This window comes from Xyrauchen texanus, chromosome 30 (assembly GCF_025860055.1).
Source record: "Xyrauchen texanus isolate HMW12.3.18 chromosome 30, RBS_HiC_50CHRs, whole genome shotgun sequence".
NCBI classification, from domain to species: domain Eukaryota; kingdom Metazoa; phylum Chordata; class Actinopteri; order Cypriniformes; family Catostomidae; genus Xyrauchen; species Xyrauchen texanus.
The window spans coordinates 5975823-5989378 of record NC_068305.1 but is presented as its reverse complement, the minus strand read 5'-3'; the positions used below and the strand labels follow the sequence as shown (position 1 = coordinate 5989378).

Here is a 13556-nt window from a genome sequence, read left to right as displayed (position 1 = left end):
TATATGTTTTAGCCCACTACACCACCACCACTCCGAGTTGGCATCAGTTCATCCTCTGAAGTCTATCGTAATAGACTGAAGTAATGTTTGGCTGGAACCGGCTGCTAGAGACGAAGCAGGAATGGAGCCGGTTCTGGTGACCTCAGGATAGGAGTCTCGCGGTTGAGACATGAAAAAAATTGAATAACATTAGCATAGATGCCATTCAATTTATTGCTGAGTTATAGAACATGATCAATGTGTCTGGTTTCTGGTTCCGGCAGACCTAACTAAAGCAGCCTAATTGTGAGTTGAAGGATAAATTAGGTGTATGCCTGGCTAAATAAAGCCTTTAGTCTAGACTTAAACTGAGTGAGTGTGCCTGCGTACCAAACAGTGTTAGGGAGACTATTCCACAGTTTAGGAGCCAAATATGAAAAGAATCTACCTCTGGATTTATTTAGAAGGTCACTTAAGTACTGCAGAGCTTGACCATTCAAAGTTTTGAACGTAGTTAACAGAATTAGCCAATATAACGACGATAAAATGGGGCTAATATGATCATATTTCTTGGTTCTAGTCAATGCTCTAGCTGCTGCATTTTGAACCAATTTAAGTTTTTATTGATCTTGCTGGACATCATCCCAGTAATGCATTACAATAACCAAGTATGAGGTCATGAACGCATGAATACATTTTTCATCATCAGCAAAATCATAATTTAGCAAAATTTCTTAGGTGGAAGAATGCTGTTCTACAAACATTGGTAATTTGATTTTCAAAGGACAGATTGGTATCAAATATAACCAGGGTGGGAAATTAACTTTTTTGCCCACCAGCCACAGTGGCTGGTGGATGCCCAATTTTACCAGCCACTTATATTTTTTACTAGCCACTTTTTCTGGAATTCAAATTTATAAAAGAAAGTGCACTAGCATATTTTGAATTGCTTCAATCATTTTTTTTTATTATTAATACAAAATTCATACATAATAAATCAATTAAAAAGTGATGTGAAAAAAGTCACTTTAGTCTTCTTCAGAGTCATCATCATCTTCAGATGTCTCCTTCTCATCTTCAAGTTGGCTCTTCTTGGCTCCTCTTTCCATGAAAGCTCGATAATAAAGCAAATACAGATAGGGTTGGAGATGAAAAGTTTAACTGACACGCAATCGAGCTCCGGAGCACCCACTGTAGGCTATCGGCTCCTATCCTCGCGGCTGCTAAAACTATCGCTAAATTAAAAAAACGATAGCTATCTAGCCATCACAAAACACACAACTTCAAGTTAGTAATTTAACGTTACTTACTTGCACATCCAAACGTAGTCCCGAAAAGGTCTGCCCTTTTTGCCGATCGCATGGACATTTCTGAATAAAATTCTCATTCTGTCCAACTGCGCGGATTGCATAGAGCAGATAGCCTTTATTGCCACACTTTGCTCCTGGGGTCCCGTCTTCGCCAGCTGTATGGCAGTGCACTTGATATGAGACTTGGATGACTCGTGCTCTTTTATTGACTCTATTTTAAGGTTAGTTGTTCCTCTAATGAACGAATTGTTTGCATTTTCGGACGACGCATAGGTTCGACAGTAAGTACAGTGCATGGACTGTTCGACGGGAAGGTAGGCTAACCATTCCCTCGTTTTCCCTTCGTCATCAATGTGCCACTTGTTCGAAAAGTACCTTCTCTTTTTATTTACTTCGCCCTCAACAGTTTGTACAGCTACTGCTGACTCCGCGGCGGGCCTCTTAACGTCGGGTATATGTCGCCACATTTTTTTAATTTTCCTTTCGTCTGTACTGTATGTAGGCCTACCTCAGCTCAGCTATATGTGTCACTAAAAACCAATCAAATTAGTTACTCGACAAAAGTGCATTATTGTTACTTAGCAACAGCATTCTTTGACAAAAGCTGTCCAATCCGTTACAAGGAATGTTTTAAGTAGTAACCAATAAAAATATGTTTTACAATCTACCCGCCACTGTGGCTGGTATACAAGGCAAAGTCACGCGCCACTTTGAAAAAGTACCCGCCATTGGCTGGTGGCGGGTGCTAATTTCCCACCCTGAATATAACACCTAAGTTTTTTTCTGTTGATGACTATATAGCAGTACATTCATCAAGAGTCAATTATATTTTAGCGGCTTGTTTTTAGAGGTTTTTGGTCCAACAATTAGAACCTCTGTTTTGTCAGATTTGAGTAGAAGGACATTTCTGGCCATCCAATCTTTTATTTCATTGATACACTGCCATTTGGAAAATTTAGAAATTTCGTCAGGTTTTGAAGAAATATAAAGTTGGGTATCGTGGGCATAACAATGGAAACTTATTCCACGATTCCTGATATCATCTCCCAGAGGAAGCATATACAAGGAGAAAAGCAGTGGCCCTAAAACTGATCACTGTGGCACTACATACTTTACTTTTGTTTGGTTTGACAATTCCACATTTACATAGACAAATTGGTAGCAGTCTGCTAAATAGGACCTAAACCATGCTAATGCAAGTCCACTTATGCCAACATAACTATCTAGCCTATTCAAGAGAATGTCATGATCTATTGTGTCGAATGCAGCACTAAGATCTAAAAGCAATAGAAGAGAAATGCAGCTGCGATCAGTTGATAAGAACAAGTCATTTGTAACTCTGATAAGTGCAGTCTCTGTACTGTGATGGGGCCTAAATCCTGACTGAAATTGTGCATATATACGATTTCTGTAGAAATGAGCACAGTTGGGAGGATACTAAATTTTCTAGTATTTTCGACATAAACGGGAGATTAGAAATCAGTCTATAATTAGCCAGTTCTCCAGGATCAAGTTGTGGCTTCTTAATAAGCGGTTTGATAACTGACATTTTTAAGTTTTAAATAAAGGATAGGTTATTTTCTGAGGTACTGTGACAGATGATTGCATAATTCCAAATTTACTTCTGATTATTTCAATTAAATCAGTAAAAAAAATTATGAAGTCATTACTATTGTGCTGCGATGGAATATCTGGTTCAGTAGAGGCTTTATTCCTAACCAATTTAGCCACAGTACTGAATAAACACCTAGGATTGTTGTGGTTAATTTCTATGAGTTTGCTAAAATATGCTGACCTGGCAGCCTTTTGTGCCTGACTGTAGCTACAGACACTATCCTTCCATGCACTGCGAAATACCTCTAATTTTGTATTCTTCCACTAACGCTCCATTTTCTGAACTGCTCCCTTGAGAGCATGAATGTGGTCATTGTACCATGGTGCAGGACTCTTTTCTTTAAATTTCTTTAATTGATGGGGGCGACACTATCAAGTGTGCTAGAGAAGACTGTATTTATATTTTCTGTTATTTCATCAAGTTCTTCTAGACTTTGAGGCTTACTGAGTACATGAGATAGATCTGGAAGATTATTAGTGAAACTATCTTTAGTGGTCGAAAGAATAGTTCTACCTGAACGATAGCATGGTGTAGATTGAGTAACATTAGCTGATCTCAGATGTCATCGCTCTGCAGCAGAATTTCTGCAGTAGTATCAACATCAACTCCATATGACAGAATTAATTCTGGTGATCTGTTGGTCCTGTAACATTTTTTCTGACTCCAAGAGAGTTCAGAATATCGATAAATGCTCATTTATTTTCATTATCTATGTGAATGTTGAAGTCACCAACAATTAAATCTATATCTACAGTAACTACAAGATCTGATAAAAAAATAGCAAATTCACCAAGGAAATCAGAATAAGGCCCGGGGGATCTATATACTGTAGCAAGTGCAACAGACAACAGAGTTGTTTTTATTTATATCTGATGGAGTCACATTTAGCATTATTAATTCAAAAGATTTAAACTTATATCCTGTCCTCTGAGTAACACCAAAAACTTCCCTGTAAATTGTAGCAACACCTCCTCCTCGACCCTTCAGTACGACCCTTCAGTTGATAAGAGCAAGTCATTTGTAACTCTGATAAGTGCAGTCTCTGTACTGTGATGGGGCCTAAATCCTGACTGAAATTGTGCATATATACGATTTCTGTAGAAATGAGCACAGTTGGGAGGATACTAAATTTTCTAGTATTTTCGACATAAACGGGAGATTAGAAATCAGTCTATAATTAGCCAGTTCTCCAGGATCAAGTTGTGGCTTCTTAATAAGCGGTTTGATAACTGACATTTTTAAGTTTTAAATAAAGGATAGGTTATTTTCTGAGGTACTGTGACTGATGATTGCATAATTCCAAATTTATTTCTGATTATTTCAATTATATCAGTAAAACAAATTATGAAGTCATTACTATTGTGCTGCGATGGAATATCTGGTTCAGTAGAGGCTTTATTCCTAACCAATTTAGCCACAGTACTGAATAAACACCTAGGATTGTTGTGGTTAATTTCTATGAGTTTGCTAAAATATGCTGACATGGCAGCCTTTTGTGCCTGACTGTAGCTACAGACACTATCCTTCCATGCACTGCGAAATACCTCTAATTTTGTATTCTTCCACTAGCGCTCCATTTTCTGAACTGCTCCCTTGAGAGCATGAATGTGGTCATTGTGCCATGGTGCAGGACTGTTTTCTTTAAATTTCTTTAATTGATGGGGGCAACACTATCAAGTGTGCTAGAGAAGACTGTATTTATATTTTCTGTTATTTCATCAAGTTCTTCTAGACTTTGAGGCTTACTGAGTACATGAGATCGATCTGGAAGATTATTAGTGAAACTATCTTTAGTGGTCGAAAGAATAGTTCTACCTGAACGATAGCATGGTGTAGATTGAGTAACATTAGCTGATCTCAGATGTCATAGCTCTGCAGCAGAATTTCTGCAGTAGTATCAACATCAACTCCATATGACAGAATTAATTCTGGTGATCTGTTGGTCCTGTAACATTTTTTCTGACTCCAAGAGAGTTCAGAATATCGATAAATGCTCATTTATTTTCATTATCTATGTGAATGTTGAAGTCACCAACAATTAAATCTATATCTACAGTAACTACAAGATCTGATAAAAAAATAGCAAATTCACCAAGGAAATAAGAATAAGGCCCGGGGGATCTATATACTGTAGCAAGTGCAACAGACGACAGAGTTTTTTTATTTATATCTGATGGTGTCACATTTAGCATTATTAATTCAAAAGATTTAAACTTATATCCTGTCCTCTGAGTAACACCAAAAACTTCCCTGTAAATTGTAGCAACACCTCCTCCTCGACTCTTCAGCTGAGGCTCATGTTTATAACAACCTGGGGGAGTAGGCTCATTTAAACTAATATATTCATCCGGTTTATGCCAGGTTTCAGTCAAACAGAGAACATCCAAATTATGATCTGCAATAATTTCATTTACAATTAGTTCTTTGGTAGAAAGAGATCTAATGTTTAGTAGCCCTACCTTTATATTATGTTTATTTAAAAAAAAAAGTTTTTTAAGTTTGACCTTAATAAAACATTTTCTAAATGATTTATTGAGAGTTTTGTGTTTAGTAGTTCAGAGAACAGACACAGTCTCTATGTGATATCTAGGTGATACAGTCTCTATGTGTTGTAGTTATGTGACCTGTGTGATGTCTCAAGGCAGCTAGCAGACGTTCGGATTAACCAGTTTGTCTGCTTCCTGACCTGGGCCCCAGTTAATCAAATACTATCATTATTAAGAGTATGAGCCAAATTACTAGAGAGGAGAGCAGCACTGTCCCTGGAGAGATGAAGTCAATCTCTCTTTAGCAGGTCAGGTCTACCAGTCTAACTAGCAGGTCTAATTGTCTATAAATCCTATGCTATTCTCCGGATACAACTCAGACTTCCAGCCATTCAGTGACACTAATCTACTATAAACCTAGTCACCACGACGAGCAGGGAGGGGACTAGAGCATATTACAATGTCTGACATCATTTTTGCAAGTTCACACACCTCTTAAACATCATCTCTAGTGATCTCCGTCTGGCGAAGCCAGACATCATTAGTGCCGACATGAATGACAATTTTTGTCTAGCATAATCCAGCACTTGATCTGATATCAGACGCTCTGGCACATGAAATGCATTTAACAATAGTGGCTGGAGTCTGTACAATGATTCTCAGTGGGTGCATCACTGAGTGTGGAGAATCGATTGGAAACCCTAACAGGAACAGGAGAGTGGTGTCACTTTACTGAGCAAGTATAGGACTGAGACATCACCTAAACGCCCTGCTGCAGGGGCTCTAGATCAGGAACCAAAGTGTGTATGTTGCTCGCTGTTCTACCTGCATCTGAAACAGTATCTACCGGCTTCTGTTTCTCACTGACCACTAGCATTTGGATGAGTGTCTCTAACTCATTAACCTTCACCATCAGCCTAACTAATACCTTACATTTATCACATTTGAATCCCTCATTGCTGACGGAAGAAGCTATTGTAACCATGTGACATGCAATGCAGGATGAAATAACATGAGAGGATGCCATGACTTACCGCAATTGATTGCTGTTGTTGGTTGTTCCTGAGAGGTGAGGGTTTGAGATTGATGTGAATCCCTTACGCAATTGTTTGTTTTTATGGTTGTTCTTGATAAGCGGAGCTTTGAGATCAGTGCAATAATCCGTGTAACACAGAGGAGAAAAACGGAGAAGAAAAATGGATGCGTGCAGTAAAATGCACACAGTTTAATCACGATTAAAATAGAAAGCTGATGCACGTGGAAAATGCACGCAGTTGAATTGCGCTAAGAGAATAACGTATTAAAAGCTGAAGACATGTAGATAAGCAATGCCAAAAAAGCTAGCAGGCTACAAACACAGACTCGAGCTAGGCGCCAGCAGCAACAGGTAAAATACACACAGATGAAACGATAGAAAAGAGGAAAAACCCGAAACGTGTCAAAATGACAAAGGATAAAAAAGATATTCATACATTTTTAAGTGTTACTTGTGTGTGCAAATGCTTTTGTAGGCCCTTTTTTATGTTTAATGCTCTTTGTATGAAGTTCTACAGTATATATTTGGCCCAATTGAGGGTTAATCCAGGCCAGGCTTTGCTATCCATTCGGTTCTTCACACGCCAGATGTCGCAGGAGACACAGGACCGCCACACTGCCGCTGTGGGCAGCCGAGTCCACCCACAGCTGACCGCAGGAGGAGGCCGAGTCAGCCTGCAGTTGACATCTCGGAGGTGGATGGGTACCTCCCAGGGATCAGGGATGGCCACCATGTGCCCATCCTCGCCTCTGATGCCAGGAGGCGCCCGTCCTTGCCACTGTCTGCCAGAAAGCACCTGTCCTGTCTGCCAGGAGGTGCCTGCCCTGACCGCCAGGAAGCTATAGATCCTCTCCTCTTCCCAGCAGCCACCACCGACCACATGACCTTTCCCCAGTGGCCGCCGTCCCTGACCTGTCCTCTGCAGCTGTCCCTGTCTTCATTTCTGTCCAGGAGCCGCCTCCCCGAGCACCAGACCCTGCCCCCTCTCTTGAGCAGCCCTCTGTGTTTTACCCTCCCACCCTCCTATACCTACCTGTTTAACCCTATCTGTCCCACCAGCTCCGCCCAGGTCTCAGCCCTGTGCTCTGGTCTCCAGCCCTGTCGACTCCACCCTGGTCTGTTCCTCCGCCCCTGCCCTGGTCTTTGCCTGTACCCCTGCCCCAGTTTCTTCCATTCCCTCCCCTTCTTCCTGTTCTGAGCCAGTCAGTGGTTATATGTGTTAGTCTTGTATTGTGCTAGATGTTCTCCTTTTGGGATGCCAAGTGGCGTGCCTTTGAGGTGGGGTAGTGTCAGGATCCTTCTGTAGGTCTTGTTTATAGTTTTTGTGGCTGGATCCTGATACTCTTGTCCCCTTTTTCATGTGAGCACATAGCTTCTGTTTGTTTCTCTGGCCATGTGCTGTCCTGTCAATTCCCTGTCTCATTTGAAACCCCCGCTTTCCTTGTTTGCCTCATTATTAGTTTATTCCCTTCACCTGCCTTGTTCGTTTGCTCTCTTGATTTCTCCTGCTTTATATTCCCTTTGTGTGCTCTGTCTTGTGTCAGATTTTTCCTTCTGTTTCCAGTCTGGTTCTGCCGGTTCGTGTTGCATTGGTTTTTATTAATTCTGTCACCGTGCTTGATGTCCCATGGACCGTTTCTGGGTACTTTGTGTTTGGTTGGGTTCTTGTTTTTGTATTTTGCCCCAATAAAAGACCTTTTTGAAGTTTTGCTGATATAACAAATGTTTGGACTCACCACTGTTTGTCTGTTTACTTGTATCACCTCATCGCCTGCATGGATCTGCTGAGTTCTGTCTGCTGGAGACTGTATTAATAAACAGACGTCATGAATCAATTAAGGTAATGCTTCATAAACAATTTCTTTTTATGGATCTTAGGAATCCATTAGTCACAATCTGTAGTGGCTTGAATGATCCTGGGCTGAGAGCAAAGTACATACATGCTCAGAACATTGACGCATTAATAGGAAAACAAAAAGACAGCCCTTGTACAAAAGTACAAAGTAATTTGACTCACATTTTCTGTGGTCCCGGTAATGACGTGTAGCCCATCGTAAGTAGATTTGATGTACATTCCCTTTAAAAATAAACAAACAATACGCAATTGTTACGCAATGAATGAAACAATGCCACTGAGCCGTGTGCAAATCTAGATGACACTTACCAGTCCCTCATCCGGATTAATATTGCTAATGTGGACTTTCTCCAAACAGGTCATGTGACTCTTCAAGGGGTCAGAGGTCATCCTCATGGTAGCATCACAAATGCCAGTCAACACCCGTGACTTAAATGAACAGAAGGCATAGTGTTATCAAATTTGTAGGAAATCTTCTTGAAAGCCATTATATTGGTTTGACAAAGCAAACATACTCTTTAGGGTTTTTCCAAAATTTCCAAAGACAAAACTTTACTTCAACACAATTCTTATTGCGTTCTGTTGACATTTCAATAATTTGTTGCTTTTCCCCTCCACTTAAGCATACACAAAAGAAAGTGAATGGTAAATGGTCTGCACTTATATAGTGCCTTTTTAAACTTAACGGTATTCAAAGTGCTTTACACTGAGACTCATTCACCCATTCATACACACATTCATACACCATGCAAGGTGCTAGCCTGCCATTGGGAGCAAATTGGGGTTCAGTGTCTTGCCCAAGGACACTTCGGCATTCGAACCACCAACCCTGCGATTAGTGGCTGACCCGCTCTACCAACTGAGCCACAGCCGCCAAAGCTTCTTTAGTCATTAAAACCAGAGTTATTATAATTTCTAATTATAATTATTTTTTCATTTTCAATCTGTCAATTCAACTTAATTTAGTTTTATTTAATATTATCCCTATCTAAAGAAATAATAGTTTATACTGAGATTTCTTTCTGAATCTTTTTTCTCTATCTGCCGACTGATTTGTGAAAATATACAATGTACAAATGAGTCAACACAGTAGTAATTAGCACTCACTGAGATGTTACGACTCACGATTTGACTGCAAATGCTACATCCAAAAAACACTGGAAAAGCCCACTGATTAATTTTAGCCATGTCGTCATGGACATTATTTTCTAGATAATTTGCGGGAAACTGCAGGGCAGTTCTGCATGCTGCTCGTGTACCTATATCACTGATGCATCCGTGTGTCTCGCCGCAGCTGCCAAAGAAGATAAAAAAAAAAAATTTATATTTGTTTTTCTAAAATCTTTAAATACCAACCAAAGAAAATGTTATTAAGTTCTTCTTTAACCGCAAAAACATGGAGAATAATAACTTTGAGTCATAATTGTCCTTCAAAAGTGTCAGAGATATAGGCTAAAAAAAAAAGACGTGCATAAGTTACCCGGTGGTTTACAATAAAAATAAATAAATATTTAAAATAAAAATGTCATAACCAAATAAATTCAACTGATAAGATAAAGTTTATCTTCACACACAAACATTGTCATCGAATATTACATTTATTTTATAGTCTATAATTAAATTATAAATAAGTAATTTCACTGCCCAAAATATACTAATATTTAATTGTGCATGGTTGAATGGTACCGAGGTGCCAGCCACCTCGGTAGTCGATCTTATTCAGAAATTTCTGTAGTAACATTCAAGCGTATTGGTCGACTGAAGAGTGTGCTTGTGCACGTGCATATGTGTGTGTGTGGTGTGTTTGCTTAAACACAGTGAAACAACCCACTGTCATTTTTTTCATTGGATCACAAATGTCATGGACTCGGCTGGACTCTGAAAAAAGTCCTGAGTCCCAAAGGCTCAAGTCCGAGTCATGTCCGGGTAAAAATGCATCAGAGTCTGTGACAAGTTCAAGTCCATTAAAACTGTCCAAACTCGTGTACCCCAACTCTATCAGGAGGACTAGATTGGATTGTGAAAATTGGTTGAAAAAAAGAGGCATGGATGAAAAGGAAAGCCGTATAAGAGTGGGACAAATCATTACATTTAGATGAATGATTTCAAACGTTTAATTTCTTTTCTAGAATAACATTTATTAATTGTGCACAAAAAGACCAGGAATGTGCATTAAGAATGTAAACAGGGTCAGTGTTGATTTCATGTTTTCTTGAAAGTAATTTGACACATTCCCTGTTGTTATGGTGAAACTATTGGACTATTCATTATATAACATTACTTTTCTTAACACAAGGGACATTGCAGATCAGAATTTACTAAAGTCAAAATAATTTTCTGCTACAATGCTGTTTAATGATTGGTTAATTTTATTTTTCAACATGTCATCACTGCTTTCAGTAGTGAATCCACAGCTGGGGATAATTTACACAAAAAGTCACAATTCTATTGTGTTCAGACAGATCTGCACTCTGTTGTGGCCATAGCAGGGACTGGAGGACCTCTTAAGGGCACACACTACTGACTGACAGTGGAAAGACATGAAATCAAAACTCACTGCATTTACTTAAAAACACACACATACACACACACACACACACGGTACACTTTTCATACATATCACTTTGGTACATGTGTTCAATCAATAAATAATATATTATATTTCATATATTATTTTATTTAAATTGCATAATTTCTTCTATTTACAAGTATTTACATTGATTTGTTGAACATGTGCTAAAACCAGTACTGTCTTTTTACAAAAACAGTAAACAATGACAAATTGTGTGGATCTCGTCTTGAACACACATTACACGGAACAACTTTTACTCTCAACACACTGTGAAAGGATTTTGCTGCTGAACACTTCACGACTTAACTACACAATTACTGGTGAGTGAACTGTTTATCAGCCAGCTGCCAAATATTTTCACTTTAGTTGCATAGCGTGAAAGTTGATTGCAAATGCAAGTGATTTCCTCTTATTGTAGTAGAGGGTTGCACATTGAGTGAAAGATCAATCTTGGGATTTAAGATTCGGTATAGAGACCGTTCAAATGAAGATCAAGATTAATAGGAAAAACAATAATTTTACCCACCCTAATCGATTTTTTATTTATTAATTTTTTTTACTTTGTCTGAAGTGCAGCTTTTCGTCATGTTTTTCGTTAATGAAACAGACAAATCTATTCCCCGGTATATGACGTGTTGCTGACTATATCAATAACAAAACCATATCCTATTCCCTTTAAAACATTTGTTTCCCAAAATTATTCTTCTGTCATAATTTACACACCTTCATGTTGTTGCAAACCTATATGACTCTCTTTCTTCCGTGGAATGCAAAAGGAAACCCGTAGCCAGACTCATTTTAAAGCTTAAAAAAGGGCACAAAATATATGCCTTCTGAAGACATAGAGTACAGTTGTGGCCAAACTTATTAGCACCCTTGGAAAATATAAGCAAAGAAGTCTATGAAAAATCTGCATTGTTTATCCTTTTGATTTTTTATTTAAAATAAACTTAAATTTAAAGTAAAACAACTGAAACTGGATAAATATTTCATTATTAAATAAATATTTTTCTCCAAAACTAATCGGCCATAATTATTGCCACTTACTCAATACTTTTTGCCAAGATAACAGCTCTAAGACTATGAGGTTGGAGCACACCTGACAAGGGATCTGAGATCATTCCTCCATACAGAATCTCTACAGATCCTTCAAATTCAGAAGTCCATGTTGGCTCCTCTTCAGCTCACCCCACACATTTTCTATGGGGTTCAAGTCAGGGGACTGGGATGGCCATGGAAGAACCTTGATTTTGTGGTCAGTGTACCATTTTTGTGTTGATTTTGATATTTGTTTTGGATCATTGTGCTGCTGGAAGATCCAACCAGGGCCCATTTTAAGCTTTCTGGCAGAGACATCCGTGATACCATGTATCCGAACAAGACGTCCAGAAACAGCCCCACAACATTAAAGATCCAGCACCACATTTAACCATGGGCATTGGGTACTTCATCTCTGTGTGCACCAAACCCATCTCTGGTTTCATCTGACCATAGAACCTGGTCACATTTGAAGTTCCAGTAGTGTCTGGCAAACTGAAGATGCTTGAGTTTGTTGTTGGATGAGAGCAAAGGCTTTTTTTCTCGAAATCCTCCCAAACAACTTGTGGTGATGTAGGTGATGTCTGATTTTTTTGACTTTCTGACCCCAAGACACAACTTATTTCTGCAATTCTCCAGCTGTGATCCTTGGCAATTCTTTGGCCACTTGAACCATCCTCCTCACTGTGTGTGGAGACAATATAGTCACACATCCTTTTCCAGGCCGATTCTTAAGATCTCCAGTTGATTGGAACTTGGAATTACAGTGCAAGTACAGTCCAAGGAATTACAGTGCATTCGGAAAGTATTCACAGCGCTTCTCTTTTTACACATTTTGTTATGTTACAGCCTTATTCCAAAATTTATTAAATTCATTATTTTCCTCAAAATCATACAAACAATACCCCATAATGCAATGTGAAAGAAGTTTGTTTGAAATCTTTGCAAATGTATAAAAAAAACACATGTACATAAGTATTCACAGCCTTTGCCATGACACTCAAAATTGAGCTCAGGTGCATCATGTTTCCACTGATCATCCTTGAGATGTTTCTACAACTTGATTGGACTTCCAAGCCATGAAGTCCAAGGAATTGTCTGTAGACCTCTGAGACAGGATTGTATCGAGGCACAGATCTGGGGGAGGGTACAGAAACATTTCTGCAGCATTGAAGGTCCCAATGAGCACACTGGCCTCTATCATCTGTAAATGGAAGAAGTTTGGAACCACCAGGACTCTTCCTAGAGCTGGCTGCCCGGCCAAACTGAACGATCGGGGGAGAAGGGCCTTAGTCAGGGAGGTGACCAAGAACCCGATGGTCACTCTGACAGAGCTCCAGCGTTTCTCTGTGGAGAGAGGATAAACTTCCAGAGGAACAACCATCTCTGCACAATCAGGCCTGTATGGTAGAGTGGCCAGACGGAAGCCACTCCTCAGTAAAAAACACATGACAGCCCACCTGGAGTTCGCCAAGAGGAACCTGAAGGACTCTCAGACCATGAGAAACAAAATTCTCTGGTCTGATGAAACAAAGATTGCCTGAAAGGCAAGCATCATGTCTGGAGGAAACCATGCACCACTCATCACCTGGCCAATACCATCCCTACAGTGAAGCATGGTGGTGGCACCATCATGCTGTGGGGATGTTTTTCAGCGGCAGGAAC

At 39.4% G+C, this 13556-nt stretch overlaps 1 protein-coding gene across 1 annotated transcript in view; it reads right to left on the bottom strand.

Moving 5' to 3' along the window:
* Positions 1-13556, bottom strand: part of cnksr3 (cnksr family member 3) — a 74068-nt gene that overhangs the window by 15448 nt on the left and 45064 nt on the right. Inside the window, exons 6-8 of the mRNA XM_052098605.1 lie at positions 8591-8710; positions 8444-8503; positions 8163-8231 (exon numbers count right to left, since the gene is read on the bottom strand). Coding sequence (XP_051954565.1) covers positions 8163-8231; positions 8444-8503; positions 8591-8710 — 249 coding nt within the window. The remainder of the gene's footprint in view (positions 1-8162; positions 8232-8443; positions 8504-8590; positions 8711-13556) is intronic.